This window comes from Hypomesus transpacificus, unplaced genomic scaffold, assembly GCF_021917145.1.
Source record: "Hypomesus transpacificus isolate Combined female unplaced genomic scaffold, fHypTra1 scaffold_515, whole genome shotgun sequence".
Lineage (NCBI taxonomy): Eukaryota > Metazoa > Chordata > Actinopteri > Osmeriformes > Osmeridae > Hypomesus > Hypomesus transpacificus.
Window position 1 is genome coordinate 2,089 of NW_025814030.1, and position 13,457 is coordinate 15,545.

Below are 13,457 nucleotides of genomic sequence, written 5' to 3' on the forward strand. Positions count from 1 at the left end.
CCTCATTCTAGTAAAGGACCTTTGCGGGGGATCACATAGTCTTTTGTAAATAGGTCCTTGAGATTTGAGTTGCTAAAGGTCATTGTCGTTGCTGATTGGGTCTCCCTGGGTTAGGGTTGGACTCGTAGGCCTTCAGCCCAGAGCAGAGTGACGCCTCGTGGCTTGTCCTGCAGCGCTTGGGGATGATTCATTGTGATTGGGTGGCGGTTGGTTTCCTGTCTTCTAGGGCAGTGGTAGCTACACATGGATCTGTCAGGGCCTGAGCTCCCTAACCTGACTCTTCACCTCCTGTCTGTCCATCAGCCTCTGGTGTACCGGACTAGGGCTGTTCTGGTGTACCAGACTAGGGCTGTTCTGGTGACCCAGACTAGGGTTGTTCTGGTGACCCAGATTAGGGCTGTTCTAGTGAACCAGGCTAGGGCTGTTCTGGTGAACCAGGAATGCTGCTTCTCCTACGTGTTGAGGATGAGCAGGTATGTTCCTCTGGGCCAGTTACTCAGACCGAAGGGGTTCTGGGTTTAAAACCGGGCTGAGACAGACTTGTTGCTGTCAGCTTTCCTCAGCTATTAGGTCAGTTTAGCTGGAGGGTTCACTTAGGTGGCTTTTTCATTCTCCCTCCCTCCCTCCCTCCCTCCCTCTCTCTCCCTCTCTCTCTCCCTCTCTCTCTCCCTCTCTCTCTCCCTCTCTCTCTCTCTCCCTCTCTCTCTCCCTCTCTCCCTCTCTCCCTCTCTCCCTCTCTCCCTCTCTCCCTCTCTCTCTCTCTCTCTCTCTCTCTCTCTCCCTCCCTCCTTCCTTCCTTCCTTCCTTCCTTCCTTCCCTCCCTCCCTCCCTCCTCCCTCTCTCGTTCCCCTCCCTCCACCCCTCGTTCCCTCCCTCTGTTGTAACAGTCCTCCCCAAGGCCTTTCTATCCCCAGTGTCTGGGTTTGTATCCCTTCTCAATGACTTAACAATTCAGACCAATAACAAGACCGTACTCTATGTAAAGAAAGAAACTATGAATGATAGGCCCCAGTTGTCCAGTGTAACTATATTGTGACCAGGTGCATTTAATTCTCTCTCTCTGTTTCTGTCTCTCTGTGTCTCTGTCTCTCTCTATGTCTCTCTCTCTGTCTCTGTCTCTGTGTGTGTGTCATCCATCCTCATTGAGAAATCTTTGTTCCCCAGCATTCTGCCTTCCCCCCAGCTCTCCAGGAGACAACTAGACGTGTTGGCAGCAGTCGTAACTCCCAGCCCCTGCAGTGACGAGTACAGGAGAGGAGTGAGAGAGGCCAGACGTTTTTAATGAACAAACGCAAGAATGCAGAAGGAGTGGCCTCGTTGGCCCTGTGAGTGAGCTAGTCTGCAGACAGTAGGGGCCCCTGGCCAGCGAGGGCCCTGTGTGTGAGCTAGTCTGCAGACAGTAGGGCCCCTGGCCAGCGAGGGCCCTGTGTGTGAGCTAGTCTGCAGACAGTAGGGGCCCCTGGCCAGCGAGGGTCCTGTAATTGAGCTAGTCTGCAGACAGTAGGGGCCCCTGGCCAGCGAGGGCCTTGCATTTGAGCTAGTCTGCAGACAGTAGGGGCCCCTGGCCAGCGAGGGCCCTGTGTGTGAGCTAGTCTGCAGACAGTAGGGGCCCCTGGCCAGCGAGGGTCCTGTAAGTGAGCTAGTCTGCAGACAGTAGGGGCCCCTGGCCAGCGAGGGCCCTGTGTGTGAGCTAGTCTGCCTGTTCTGGCTGTGTTGTGGGTGTCAGTGGCACCATGTGGCTCCCCAGTCTACACATCCTGCAGGTTCATTCAAGCCGCTCCGGGACATGTCATGGCTGATTGTACCTGCCTCCCAATCACCATCTTCCTGCCTTGATATCACAATCACCATCTTCCTGCCTTGCTCCTTGACTCCCAGCTAATGAGGAAGAAGAAAACCCTCTTTCTAGAGTTGTGATTCTGTTATCGTTCATAATTCATTGAAATGGTCTTCTCACACATTGGCTTTTAACAGGCCAGCTCATCTCTGTGCCCAGTGTCAGTGATATTCTCTAAATACAGTAGCACAGTTATCTTATCTAACCTTTTCTCAATACTCACAATTGCACCTCTGTGTTACTGTACTATGGTGTCCATGGTGAATGGTTGCTCCTGGAGACCATTCTGTCCAGAGTCAACAGGGAAGTGGTGAATTAGACCATTGTGTTCTCATTAAAGCTACTTCTGTGTGGAAGGTGGCAGCTGTTAATCTTGGCACACAGGGACGGTACGAGGATTATCACACACACAAACACACGCACACTCACACACGTCCAGAGATAAGCTGGGGCCATTGCTTTTGAAATGTATGAAACTGCTACTGTTCCCCAGTGTCTTGTCTGGCCATACATCTCTCTGCATGACTCACAATCTATATCTCCTCATTGTCGTTGTAGAAGTGTTGCAACAATAGGATAGTGGTTCTTCAGACAAAAACAAAAGGTCCTATTTTCCTCTACTAGTCAGTCATGTGACTTCAGTGCTGCATCACTCTGACTCCTGTAGGAGATGAAGCTTCTCTAACCTGCTCCTCTTCTCTTTCCCCTCCTCCTTCATCCCTCCTTCCTGTCCTCCAGCTGGAATGTCCTGAGCTGGTCCTCCAGGGAGGGACGTGCAGCGGCCGAGGTAGCCACGGCGACAGCAGCATCCGTTGCTGATGGGACCTACTGCGCCACGATGAGCCTTCAAGATGGAGGCTGTGGCTACGCTAACTCCGCCAACGCCGGCCATGCTAGCGGGAGCATGCGTAGGCGCCTGGAGGACCAGGAATTCACCCTGCGAGTGTACCCGGGCTCCCTGGCTGAGGGCACCATCTACTGCCCCGTCGCTGCCCGCAAGAGCACCACTGCTGCCGAGGGGATCGAGCGCCTCATCGAGCGCCTGCGTCTGGACCGCACCAAGTGCTACGTGCTGGCGGAGGTGAAGGAGTTTGGGGGGGAGGAGTGGATTCTCAACCCCAGTGACTGCCCCGTCCAGAGGATGATGCTGTGGCCTCGGAACGCCCTGGAGAACCGCTGCGGCCTGGGCAGCGGCGAAGACTACCGCTTCCTGCTGCGCCAGAAGAACCTGGACGGCTCCATCCACTACGGCGGCAGCCTGCAGATGTGGCTGCGTGTGACCGAGGAGCGGCGCCGCATGGTGGAGCGAGGTTTCCTCCCCCAGCCTGCAGGGGGCGAGCACCCAGCCGACCTGTGTGCCCTCCCTGAGCTGACGGAGAGAGCTCTGCTGGACAGCCTCCGCGCCCGCTTCCGCCAGGAGAGCATCTACACCTATGTGGGCAGCATCCTCATCGTCATCAACCCCTTCCAGTTCCTGCCCATCTACAACCCCAAGTACGTGAAGATGTATGATAACCACCAGCTGGGCAAGCTAGAGCCACACATCTACGCCGTTGCGGACGTCGCGTACCACGCCATGCTGCAGCGACACAGGAACCAGTGCATCGTCATCTCTGGGGAGAGCGGCTCGGGCAAGACCCAGAGCACCAACTTCCTGATCCATCACCTGACGGCGCTCAGCCAGAAGGGATTCGCCAGCGGGGTGGAGCAGATCATACTGGGGGCGGGGCCTGTGTTAGAGGTAACCATCTTTTGTTAATTCCTTTATTTTGCGCTGTGAAGACAACACGCACATGCTTCATAGACATGTAAGGAGTGGTTTATGGATTCCTTGTTTAAGTCTTATTTCACTAGCAGGAAATGTATTATCGATCCCAGGGATAGTCTTTCTTAAATGGTTGTACTGTACGAACCAGAGAATAGTGATGCACACAAACGCCAGGCTGAAGCAAATCCATGTGTTGTAAATTAGAGGTCATGGTTTGAGAAAGGAAGTGACACAAGCCAGTAGAAATATGAAGACAAGTCAATGCGTTATTGCAATTGTGGTGGAATGTCTGAGCATGGAACAGGGCATGAAATGGATTACAAACCAGCTTTCCTCAGATGGAATGCCTGAACATGATGGAAATCTATATTTAGCTATGATTTTCAACGTATGAGTTTATGTTATTGACCCAGAAACGGTGCTTAGCAAGGTCTGTCTCTGTAACTGCAGATTTGTAGCTTTGTCAGCAGAAAAAGAGTGACGAGAAATCAGAATGTCGCCTAATCCGGGATTATGGATCAATTATGGATTATGCTCTGTGATTTTGTGTATGAAAGATCAAGGACTACTGAAGGGCTCTCATGGTGCTGAAGTCAGATTCCTGAGAGGTTGTCCATGCATCAGCTTGAGCCTGTTCAGTACCAGGCTTGTGAAGCATCATCCCCAGCAGCATGGTGATGTCATGACAGGATATGGACCCTGTTAGCATGGTGATGTCATGGCAGGATATGCAGCATGGTGATGTCATGGCAGGATATGGACCCTGTTAGCATGGTGATGTCATGGCAGGATATGCAGCATGGTGATGTCATGGCAGGATATGCAGCATGGTGATGTCATGGCAGGATATGCAGCATGGTGATGTCATGGCAGGATATGCAGCATGGTGATGTCATGGCAGGATGTGCAGCATGGTGATGTCATGGCAGGATATGCACCCTGTTAGCATGGTGATGTCATGGCAGGATATGCAGCATGGTGATGTCATGGCAGGATATGCAGCATGGTGATGTCATGGCAGGATATGCAGCATGGTGATGTCATGGCAGGATGTGCAGCATGGTGATGTCATGGCAGGATATGCACCCTGTTAGCATGGTGATGTCATGGCAGGATATGCACCCTGTTAGCATGGTGATGTCATGGCAGGATATGGAGCATGGTGATGTCATGGCAGGATATGCAGCATGGTGATGTCATGGCAGGATATGCAGCATGGTGATGTCATGGCAGGATATGCACCCTGTCAGCATGCGCTGCCCTGTGCCAGCAGGTTGAACCCAGGCTTTGATGTGGTCAGTTGGGTCAGTTGGGTGTGTAGTCTTCAGGAAACATGAAATCAGTTTTTATCAGACTTCATACAAGTGCAGATATCCTGGAGATCCTGCGTGCTCAACAGAGACGGCCGTAATGCCGTTTACCAGAGCTGGAATGTTGGTTTACCTCATAACGTGTTGTGTTACTCATAACATGTGTGACATAATAATAACTTCACCACTGGCATGTGACAGACAGGCTGAGTTGGGATTTGGTATCGATGAACATACACCCGTTAACGTATACCTATCAAGCTTCCCATAAAAGCGCCGGCTGCTCTTTGAGCCTGGGCAGTATGGCCAAAATGTTTAACACGGTATAATTTGTAAGCACTGACGGTATCGGTATTTATCACAATATATTAGTTATTTAAAAAATTTCATGACAATGCAATCCACACTGCAGCGGCTAATCTACCACACTCGGACGGATTTGGATTGGGTTACTCCGGTGTGTCACTTTCACATGAGTTGAATTTTCCAAAGTTTGCAGCGTTTAATTGCCATGGAAGATTGACTTCTCAGTAGCCTAATCGTTCAACAGTAGCCTACGTTTATGGGATTGCAAAAAAACAGTTAAATATTTGTAGTGTTAGCTCTAGCTATAAACAATTATTACATGGCTGAATACTAAATTCTGTTGGCCTACAATAAACATACATTTCACAATTCTAACCAACCTGGCATTGGATTTGTCAAACGCATTCTGGTAGATTCATTTTTGCGCACATGGATGGCCTTCAGGTGGTGAAAGAGATTGCTGGTGTTTACCACCTTTGGCTAGCACAATTCGACGACACAACTTACAGAGTAGGCTATTGTTTGTTGTTCGATAACTTGAAACCAAATCTTTCCAAATGACAGAGGCAAAACATTTTTTTAACCAATTCTTCTTTTTCCAGCAAATCAACCCCACTGGCGTTATTTTCAGACATCATTAACGCTTGCTTACACTTGCCAACAAAAGGAGTTTACTCCAATGAATGTTTGCTTCTTCTGGAGTTGCACTAGCTTGTTTGTTGACTTTCATTGGCTGGCACAATGCGTGTGGCATCCATGCTGCATGTTTATTTTTGTAAAAGATACTAATTTGAACTAGCCCACTAGGCACTATCACTTGACTTATATTTTATACCAAACAGAAACACTTTACTAATACATTTATTAATATATCGAGATATCCATGATATGGCAAAATCCATTTCACGGCACAACGCAATACCGGTATTCGCGTTCATACCGGTATACCGCCCACCCCTACCGTCACAAACCTGATGACCCCAGAGATAGACCTCTAGACTATAGTGGGAACCCATACATTGTTTTTTGGCCTGTGTGTGTCCTGGGCAATCGCACCCCTATCAATCATCTGGTATAAGGGCCGAAAGGAGGGAGAGAAAGAGAGAGGGGGGGGAGAGAGAGGGAGAGAGGGGGGGGGGGGGGGGGGAGAGAGGAAGAGAGGGGGGGGGGGAGAGAGGGAGAGAGAGAGTGGGGAGGGGGAGAGACATAGAGAGACATAGAGAGAAGATCACAACCAGACGCAGCAACTTTTCAAACTCCCTCCTGACAAAGACAGTAAATAGGAATCTGATGTTGACATGCACAGGATCCACTGTTATGTTTAAAGCATTTAGGACGCATTCCTACACGTTCAGCATTTAGGATAACATTCCTTCAGCTCTTAGATACTCTCAGAAAAATGGCTCACAACAGAAGTCATGTTTCGGGACTTAATAACAGTTTTTAACCACATTTCTGGTGATAAGCACGTCCTGAAAGCACCAGGTTACAGCCTACCTAAACAACACTGTTTAGCTGTTGAGTCTGAACTGGTGGATTGTGCCGTGGAACAGCTGAACATGACATGACATTGCTGAATGACACATTCTGGGTGAGAAGGTCCCTGTGGAGGCTCTGCTCTAGGTGCCTGGCTGGTCAGATGCCTGTTACAGGCTGGCCTCCAGTAGTGATGCCTGTTACAGGCTGGCCTCCAGTAGTGATGCCTGTTACAGCCTGGCCTCCAGTAGTGATGCCTGTTACAGCCTGGCCTCCAGTAGTGATGCCTGTTACGGGCTGGCCTCCAGTAGTGATGCCTGTTACAGGCTGGTCTCCAGTAGCGATGCCTGTTACAGGCTGGTCTCCAGTAGTGATGCCTGTTACAGGCTGGCCTCCAGTAGTGATGCTTGTTACACGCTGGTCTCCAGTAGTGATGCCTGTTACAGGCTGGTCTCCAGTAGTGATGCCTGTTACAGCCTGGCCTCCAGTAGTGATGCCTGTTACGGGCTGGTCTCCAGTAGTGATGCCTGTTACAGGCTGGTCTCCAGTAGTGATGCCTGTTACAGGCTGGTCTCCAGTAGTGATGCCTGTTACGGGCTGGTCTCCAGTAGTGATGCCTGTTAAGGGCTGGTCTCCAGTAGTGATGCTTGTTACGGGCTGGTCTCCAGTAGTGATGCCTGTTACGGGCTGGTCTCCAGTAGTGATGCCTGTTACGGGCTGGTCTCCAGTAGTGATGCCTGTTACGGGCTGGTCTCCAGTAGTGATGCCTGTTACAGGCTGGTCTCCAGTAGGGATGCCTGTTACAGGCTGGCCTCCAGTAGTGATGCCTGTTACAGATTGGTCTCCAGTAGTGATGCCTGTTATGGCCTTGTATGCCTGTGTTCCTTGGTCAGCTGTTCTGCTGCTCTTGTTCAGCGTGTTTGTGGGCTCTGAGCTAATCTTCAATGTTTGTGTTCTGAGATTGCCTGTCTGTCGCTTGCATGGATGTGTGGGGTCATTTTAAAGAGTTCTTTTCTGGGATGGGCATCCAGCTGATGCTGGCTGTAGGCTGGACCAACACAGGTGGACAGGGGCACAGGGGCACAAACTGACGTGTGTGCACACATACACACATATATATGTATATATATATATCTCTGCTTTTGATGCTGCATTGACCTGACTCCTGCTGTCCTGCAAAGGCTCAAATCTGCTGCCATGTTCCCCCTGAGAGAGCAGTGTGCCTCTGGCATCTGCAACACACGGCCTGATAGGAAGAACCCAAAATCCCTCACCCCCTCTCTCCCTCCGTTTCCCTCTCTCTCTCTCCCCCTCAGTCTCCCCTCTCTCTCCCCATCTGTCTTCCTCTGTCTTTCCCTCTCTCTCCCCCTCAGTCTCCCCTCTCTCCCCCTCCGTCTCCCCCTCTCTCCCTCCGTCTCTTCTCTCCCCCTCCGTCTCCCCCTCTCTCCCTCCCCCTCAGTCTCCCCTCTCCCTCAGTCTCCCTCTCTCTCCCTCCGTCTCCCCTCTCCCCCTCTCTCCCCCTCAGTCTCCCCTCTCCCCCTCTCTCCCTCCCCCTCAGTCTCCCCTCTCCCCCTCTCTCTCCCTCAGTCTCCCCTCTCCCTCTCTCTCCCTCTCTCTCCCTCCGTCTCCCCCTCTCTCCCTCCCCCTCAGTCTCCCCTCTCCCCCTCTCTCTCCCTCAGTCTCCCCTCTCCCTCTCTCCCCCTCTCTCTCCCTCAGTCTCCCCTCTCCCTCTCTCTCCCTCTCTCTCTCTCTCCCTCTCTCTCCCTCTCTCTCCCTCAGTCTCCCCTCTCTCTCCCTCTCTCTCCCTCTCTCTCCCTCAGTCTCCTCTCTCCCCCTCTCTCTCCCTCAGTCTCCCCTCTCCCTCTCTCTCCCTCCCTCTCCCTCAGTCTCCCCTCTCCCCCTCTCCCCCTCTCTCTCCCTCAGTCTCCCCTCTCCCTCTCTCTCCCTCTCTCTCTCTCTCCCTCTCTCTCCCTCTCTCTCCCTCAGTCTCCCCTCTCCCTCCCCCTCTCTCCCTCCCCCTCAGTCTCCCCTCTCCCCCTCTCTCTCCCTCAGTCTCCCCTCTCCCTCTCTCCCCCTCTCTCCCTCCGTCTCTTCTCTCCCCCTCCGTCTCCCCCTCTCTCCCTCCCCCTCAGTCTCCCCTCTCCCTCAGTCTCCCTCTCTCTCCCTCCGTCTCCCCTCTCCCCCTCTCTCCCCCTCAGTCTCCCCTCTCCCCCTCTCTCCCTCCCCCTCAGTCTCCCCTCTCCCCCTCTCTCTCCCTCAGTCTCCCCTCTCCCTCTCTCTCCCTCTCTCTCCCTCCGTCTCCCCCTCTCTCCCTCCCCCTCAGTCTCCCCTCTCCCCCTCTCTCTCCCTCAGTCTCCCCTCTCCCTCTCTCCCCCTCTCTCTCCCTCAGTCTCCCCTCTCCCTCTCTCTCCCTCTCTCTCTCTCTCCCTCTCTCTCCCTCTCTCTCCCTCAGTCTCCCCTCTCTCTCCCTCTCTCTCCCTCTCTCTCCCTCAGTCTCCTCTCTCCCCCTCTCTCTCCCTCAGTCTCCCCTCTCCCTCTCTCTCCCTCCCTCTCCCTCAGTCTCCCCTCTCCCCCTCTCCCCCTCTCTCTCCCTCAGTCTCCCCCTCTCCCTCTCTCTCCCTCTCTCTCTCTCTCCCTCTCTCTCCCTCTCTCTCCCTCAGTCTCCCCTCTCCCTCCCCCTCTCTCCCTCCCCCTCAGTCTCCCCTCTCCCCCTCTCTCTCCCTCAGTCTCCCCTCTCCCTCTCTCTCCCTCTCTCTCCCTCCGTCTCCCCCTCTCTCCCTCCCCCTCAGTCTCCCCTCTCCCCCTCTCTCTCCCTCAGTCTCCCCTCTCCCTCTCTCCCCCTCTCTCTCCCTCAGTCTCCCCTCTCCCTCTCTCTCCCTCTCTCTCTCTCTCCCTCTCTCTCCCTCTCTCTCCCTCAGTCTCCCCTCTCTCTCCCTCTCTCTCCCTCTCTCTCCCTCAGTCTCCTCTCTCCCCCTCTCTCTCCCTCAGTCTCCCCTCTCCCTCTCTCTCCCTCCCTCTCCCTCAGTCTCCCCTCTCCCCCTCTCCCCCCTCTCTCTCCCTCAGTCTCCCCTCTCCCTCTCTCTCCCTCTCTCTCTCTCTCCCTCTCTCTCCCTCTCTCTCCCTCAGTCTCCCCTCTCCCTCCCCCTCTCTCCCTCCCCCTCAGTCTCCCCTCTCCCCCTCTCTCTCCCTCAGTCTCCCCTCTCCCTCTCTCTCCCTCTCTCTCCCTCCGTCTCCCCTCTCCCCTACAGTCTCCCCTGTGTACTGCTGAGTGGGGTGGTGGTGCTGAGTGGGGGGCTGCTGAATATCGCTCCTCTGGGGCAGCAGCATGGCTGGCTCAGGCTGGATGAGTCACTGCATGTCTGCCTGTGGCATGGACAGACTCAGGCATATAAACCAAGTCTCAAACCATCACTATCGCTTATACACATGACCAAGTAGAAATGAGCACATACACAGATGCTCATGTTTGCTAAAGTGGCCTGAATTTGTTCACCTTCTCTGAAGGTTACAGCTGCAGCCGTGGAGACAGTGCGGGAGTGTGATGGTCTGAGCTCTTTTCTGAAGGACACAGTGGGGGGCCTGGGGTGAAAACATCCCTGGCAGCCTCCCCTCTCTCTCTCTCTCTCTCTCCTCCCCCCCCCCCCCCCCCCCCCCCCAGCATGTTAACATGACGTCATGCCATTAGTATCATCTAACAGCTGGCCACACCCAAACCCGTCTCTGGAATCATTAAAGATCCTGTTAAGAAAATTCCATGATTTGCTTCTCAGTACATTATATACGTGTGAAATGAGTTCCTCTGAAACATGTGCAAAACTTGAAAACTTTGTCGCACTGAAATGTGGAGTTAGACCGTAGACCAGTTTCTTTTCCGTTTTCAGCTCAGGTTTTGTTTAGGCGGAGCAAAAACCTGACCGATCTACGTCACAGTGACCTCTCTACGTCAGATTACATGCAAAGACAAAGTCATTAATACAGAAAAAAACAGTGACTGCAGGGAGGTCTGTTCTGATATCTGCAAATGATTTAACTAGTGTTGCTGTTGTTGCTAAATTCAAGGGGGCGGAGCTTTAGCTTCTTCAGGTGACACGCCCCCCCCCAGTCTCAAGCAAAGAAGACTGCTGATTTTCTCACGATTTCAAAGCCTAATTTAAATAATTTTTTTTCGAATTTGGATGGGTTGTTAACAACACATTCTTCTCTGGTTTGATGAACTTAAAACTCATTTTCAATTCCACTTTACAGTAGGTAAGTAAGTAAGTAAAATGTATTTATACAGTGCTTTTCACAGACAAAGTGCTTTACAATGAACATTGTCAATATAACAAAAGTCTAATAATAAACAATAAAATGAAAAATAAAAACAGATACAAATTATCAATAGACCAAAGACAGAGATTAGTCAAAAGCTAACCTGAACAAGTGAGTCTTCACTTGTCCCTTAAAACTCTCAACATTTTCAGCAAACCTAATGCTGGTTGGCAAAGCATTCCAGAGTCTGGGTGCCTTTACAGGATCTTTAATTACCGTAAAATAAAGTAAATATGTACCACAGTCAGGTGGTGGCTGCTGAGTAATGTGATCATTGTTCAGAGGCGTGGGGGTCTAGGGTGACTGCAGTGTAGTACATTGGCAAGTGAAAGGATTTGTCCAAACGAGAGATGTAGCAGACACTGTGTTCTGTACCAGACTGAGGCAAAGCTGCTGAAGTCCTCATGTCCACACATGGATATCCTGTTGTTTCCAAGATGACTTGCATTTACATTTAGTCACTTTAGCAGACACTCTTATCCAGAGCGACTTAGGTAAGTACAGGGACGTTCCCCCGAGGCAAGCAGGGTGAAGTGCTTTGCCCAGGGACACAACGTAATTTTACCACGGCCGGGAATCAAACCGGCAACCTTCTGATTGGTAGCCCGATTCCCTAACCGCTCAGCCATCTGACCCCCTTGTTGACTTTACTATAAGTGATGTCAACACTTGTGCTGTTGCTGTTGTGCGCTCCTGAGGTCATTTTTTGTCTGAATTACCATATTTCTTCGAATAAACGACATAATGTACCAGGACTCTGTTAGCAAGACACTGGACATAATGTACCAGGACTGTTTGCTAGATACTGGACAGGGCTGATCAGTTGGCGACCCCTGCTTCTCGTTTCTCCTCCACGAGAGGACAGAATTTATGTTTGAGTCTGAGTGGGTGTGTCTGTTGGGCCCACTTTCAACAGAGAACATGCAGACCTATCACCAGAGATGTGCAACATTGGCAGAGCGGTGTACTGTGTCACACAGCCTATCAGCTCCCCTGATTGGATCATGTGTAAGTGCTGGGTACACAGCCGTGTTATGCAACCACCATGAATGAGCCAGTCGCTGTCACAGATGAAGTTCCCAGCTGCAGTGTTGATGTGTAATTATTCATGTGTCATAGAACCTCCAGAGGATTCACTGACAGAACGTTTAGAGCTCAGTTCATGGAAAGGTTGATCTGTTCTGAGTTGCCTGGAAGTTAGGCTTCGATTCACCACTACAGTCTCTTAATATGGAGGATGTGGGGATTGTGCAGGTCCATCATCTGTACTAGTGTCTGCGGGCCATTCTCTGAGTAGTGATGTTCAGTCCCAAACCGCGCTCCCAAGCGCTGCTCCCAGATGGAAGAGGGAGTGAAGTGTCAGGTCAGTGATTGAGTCAGGGCCATGTGCACAATCAGATTCTGCTGCTGCGGTGTTTGTCCAATCAGAAACTAAAGAGATTAAGGCCATTAGGATGTTTAACCTGACACCAGTCCATCTGGAACAGGATGAGTCAACAAATGTAATCTTCTGTTGTGAACTCATCCTGTTAACCATCATCCATCACACTTTATTCAACCTCCATCAATCAGTCAACTGTGTAATTTCCTTGTTTTTTATGCAAAGGTCTAGCTTCCATTGGTTAGTGTTTATTAGTAGAACAGGATTATATAGAATCACACAGCATGTCACAGACAAGCTAATATAATTGCCGCTACATCCATAGAAAATCCTGCAACATTAGCATATTAGCATACGCTCATACGATCAAAGCTCAGGGGGTACAGAAACACTGGAGTGACAGGTAGCAGTTCCCTTTTAGGAAGAAAGTTCAAACACAACAGGTATGCTACTGTGAGGAAGGCACGCGATGCCAGACATTATTGATTGCTTCTCGTATAATAACCAGAGCAGAATGAAAGCATCTGAATGATCATTTGTATGACCCATTAGTTTGTTTAGTAAGTTCAGAAGAATATCCGGGTCATTGAGAAGCTGTCAGTTGTTCACAATACCCCTTCCCCTGTACAGCCAGCCAGCATGTAGGGATGTGGTTAGAACAGGCTCTGAACCGCCCTGCTTAACACCAACACTGTTCTAACTGAAAATATCAAACATTCACACAGTCGCTAGCTATTGAAATCTGGCTTTTCTGAATGAATAGGTCTTGCAGTGCCTTTGAGGTTTGTGGTTCTGTAACCATGATGCTGGAGGAGGTAAGGAACAGGCCCTGTGGGCCCGCCTCATCTCTCCAGACAGCAGGTGTGCTCAGGAATGGAGAGGGGGATTCTTTTCTATGTGTGTGTTAAAACAGACTCTGTCGTTTAAACGCACACACACACACCTCACCTCCAGCCTACCTTGGTTAACACACAGTTGTCTTTCCTCTGGTTTAAAGTCACCAGCTACCTTTCACAGCTCTCGCTCTAGTAAGTACACTACCCTGTCGCTCTAGCAACATAGAGCTGC

General features: G+C 51.1%; 1 protein-coding gene across 1 annotated transcript; it reads left to right on the forward strand.

Annotated features, from left to right (window-relative positions):
* Positions 1-303: 303 nt before the first annotated feature.
* LOC124465486 (unconventional myosin-IXAb-like) lies at positions 304-4,052 on the forward strand (the record flags this gene model as incomplete). The annotated part of the gene is made up of 2 exons (XM_047017291.1): positions 304-473; positions 2,576-4,052. Coding segments are annotated over 2 exons (1,191 nt in total), but the record flags the coding sequence as incomplete, so codon positions are not given.
* Between the last annotated feature and the right edge of the window lie 9,405 nt (positions 4,053-13,457).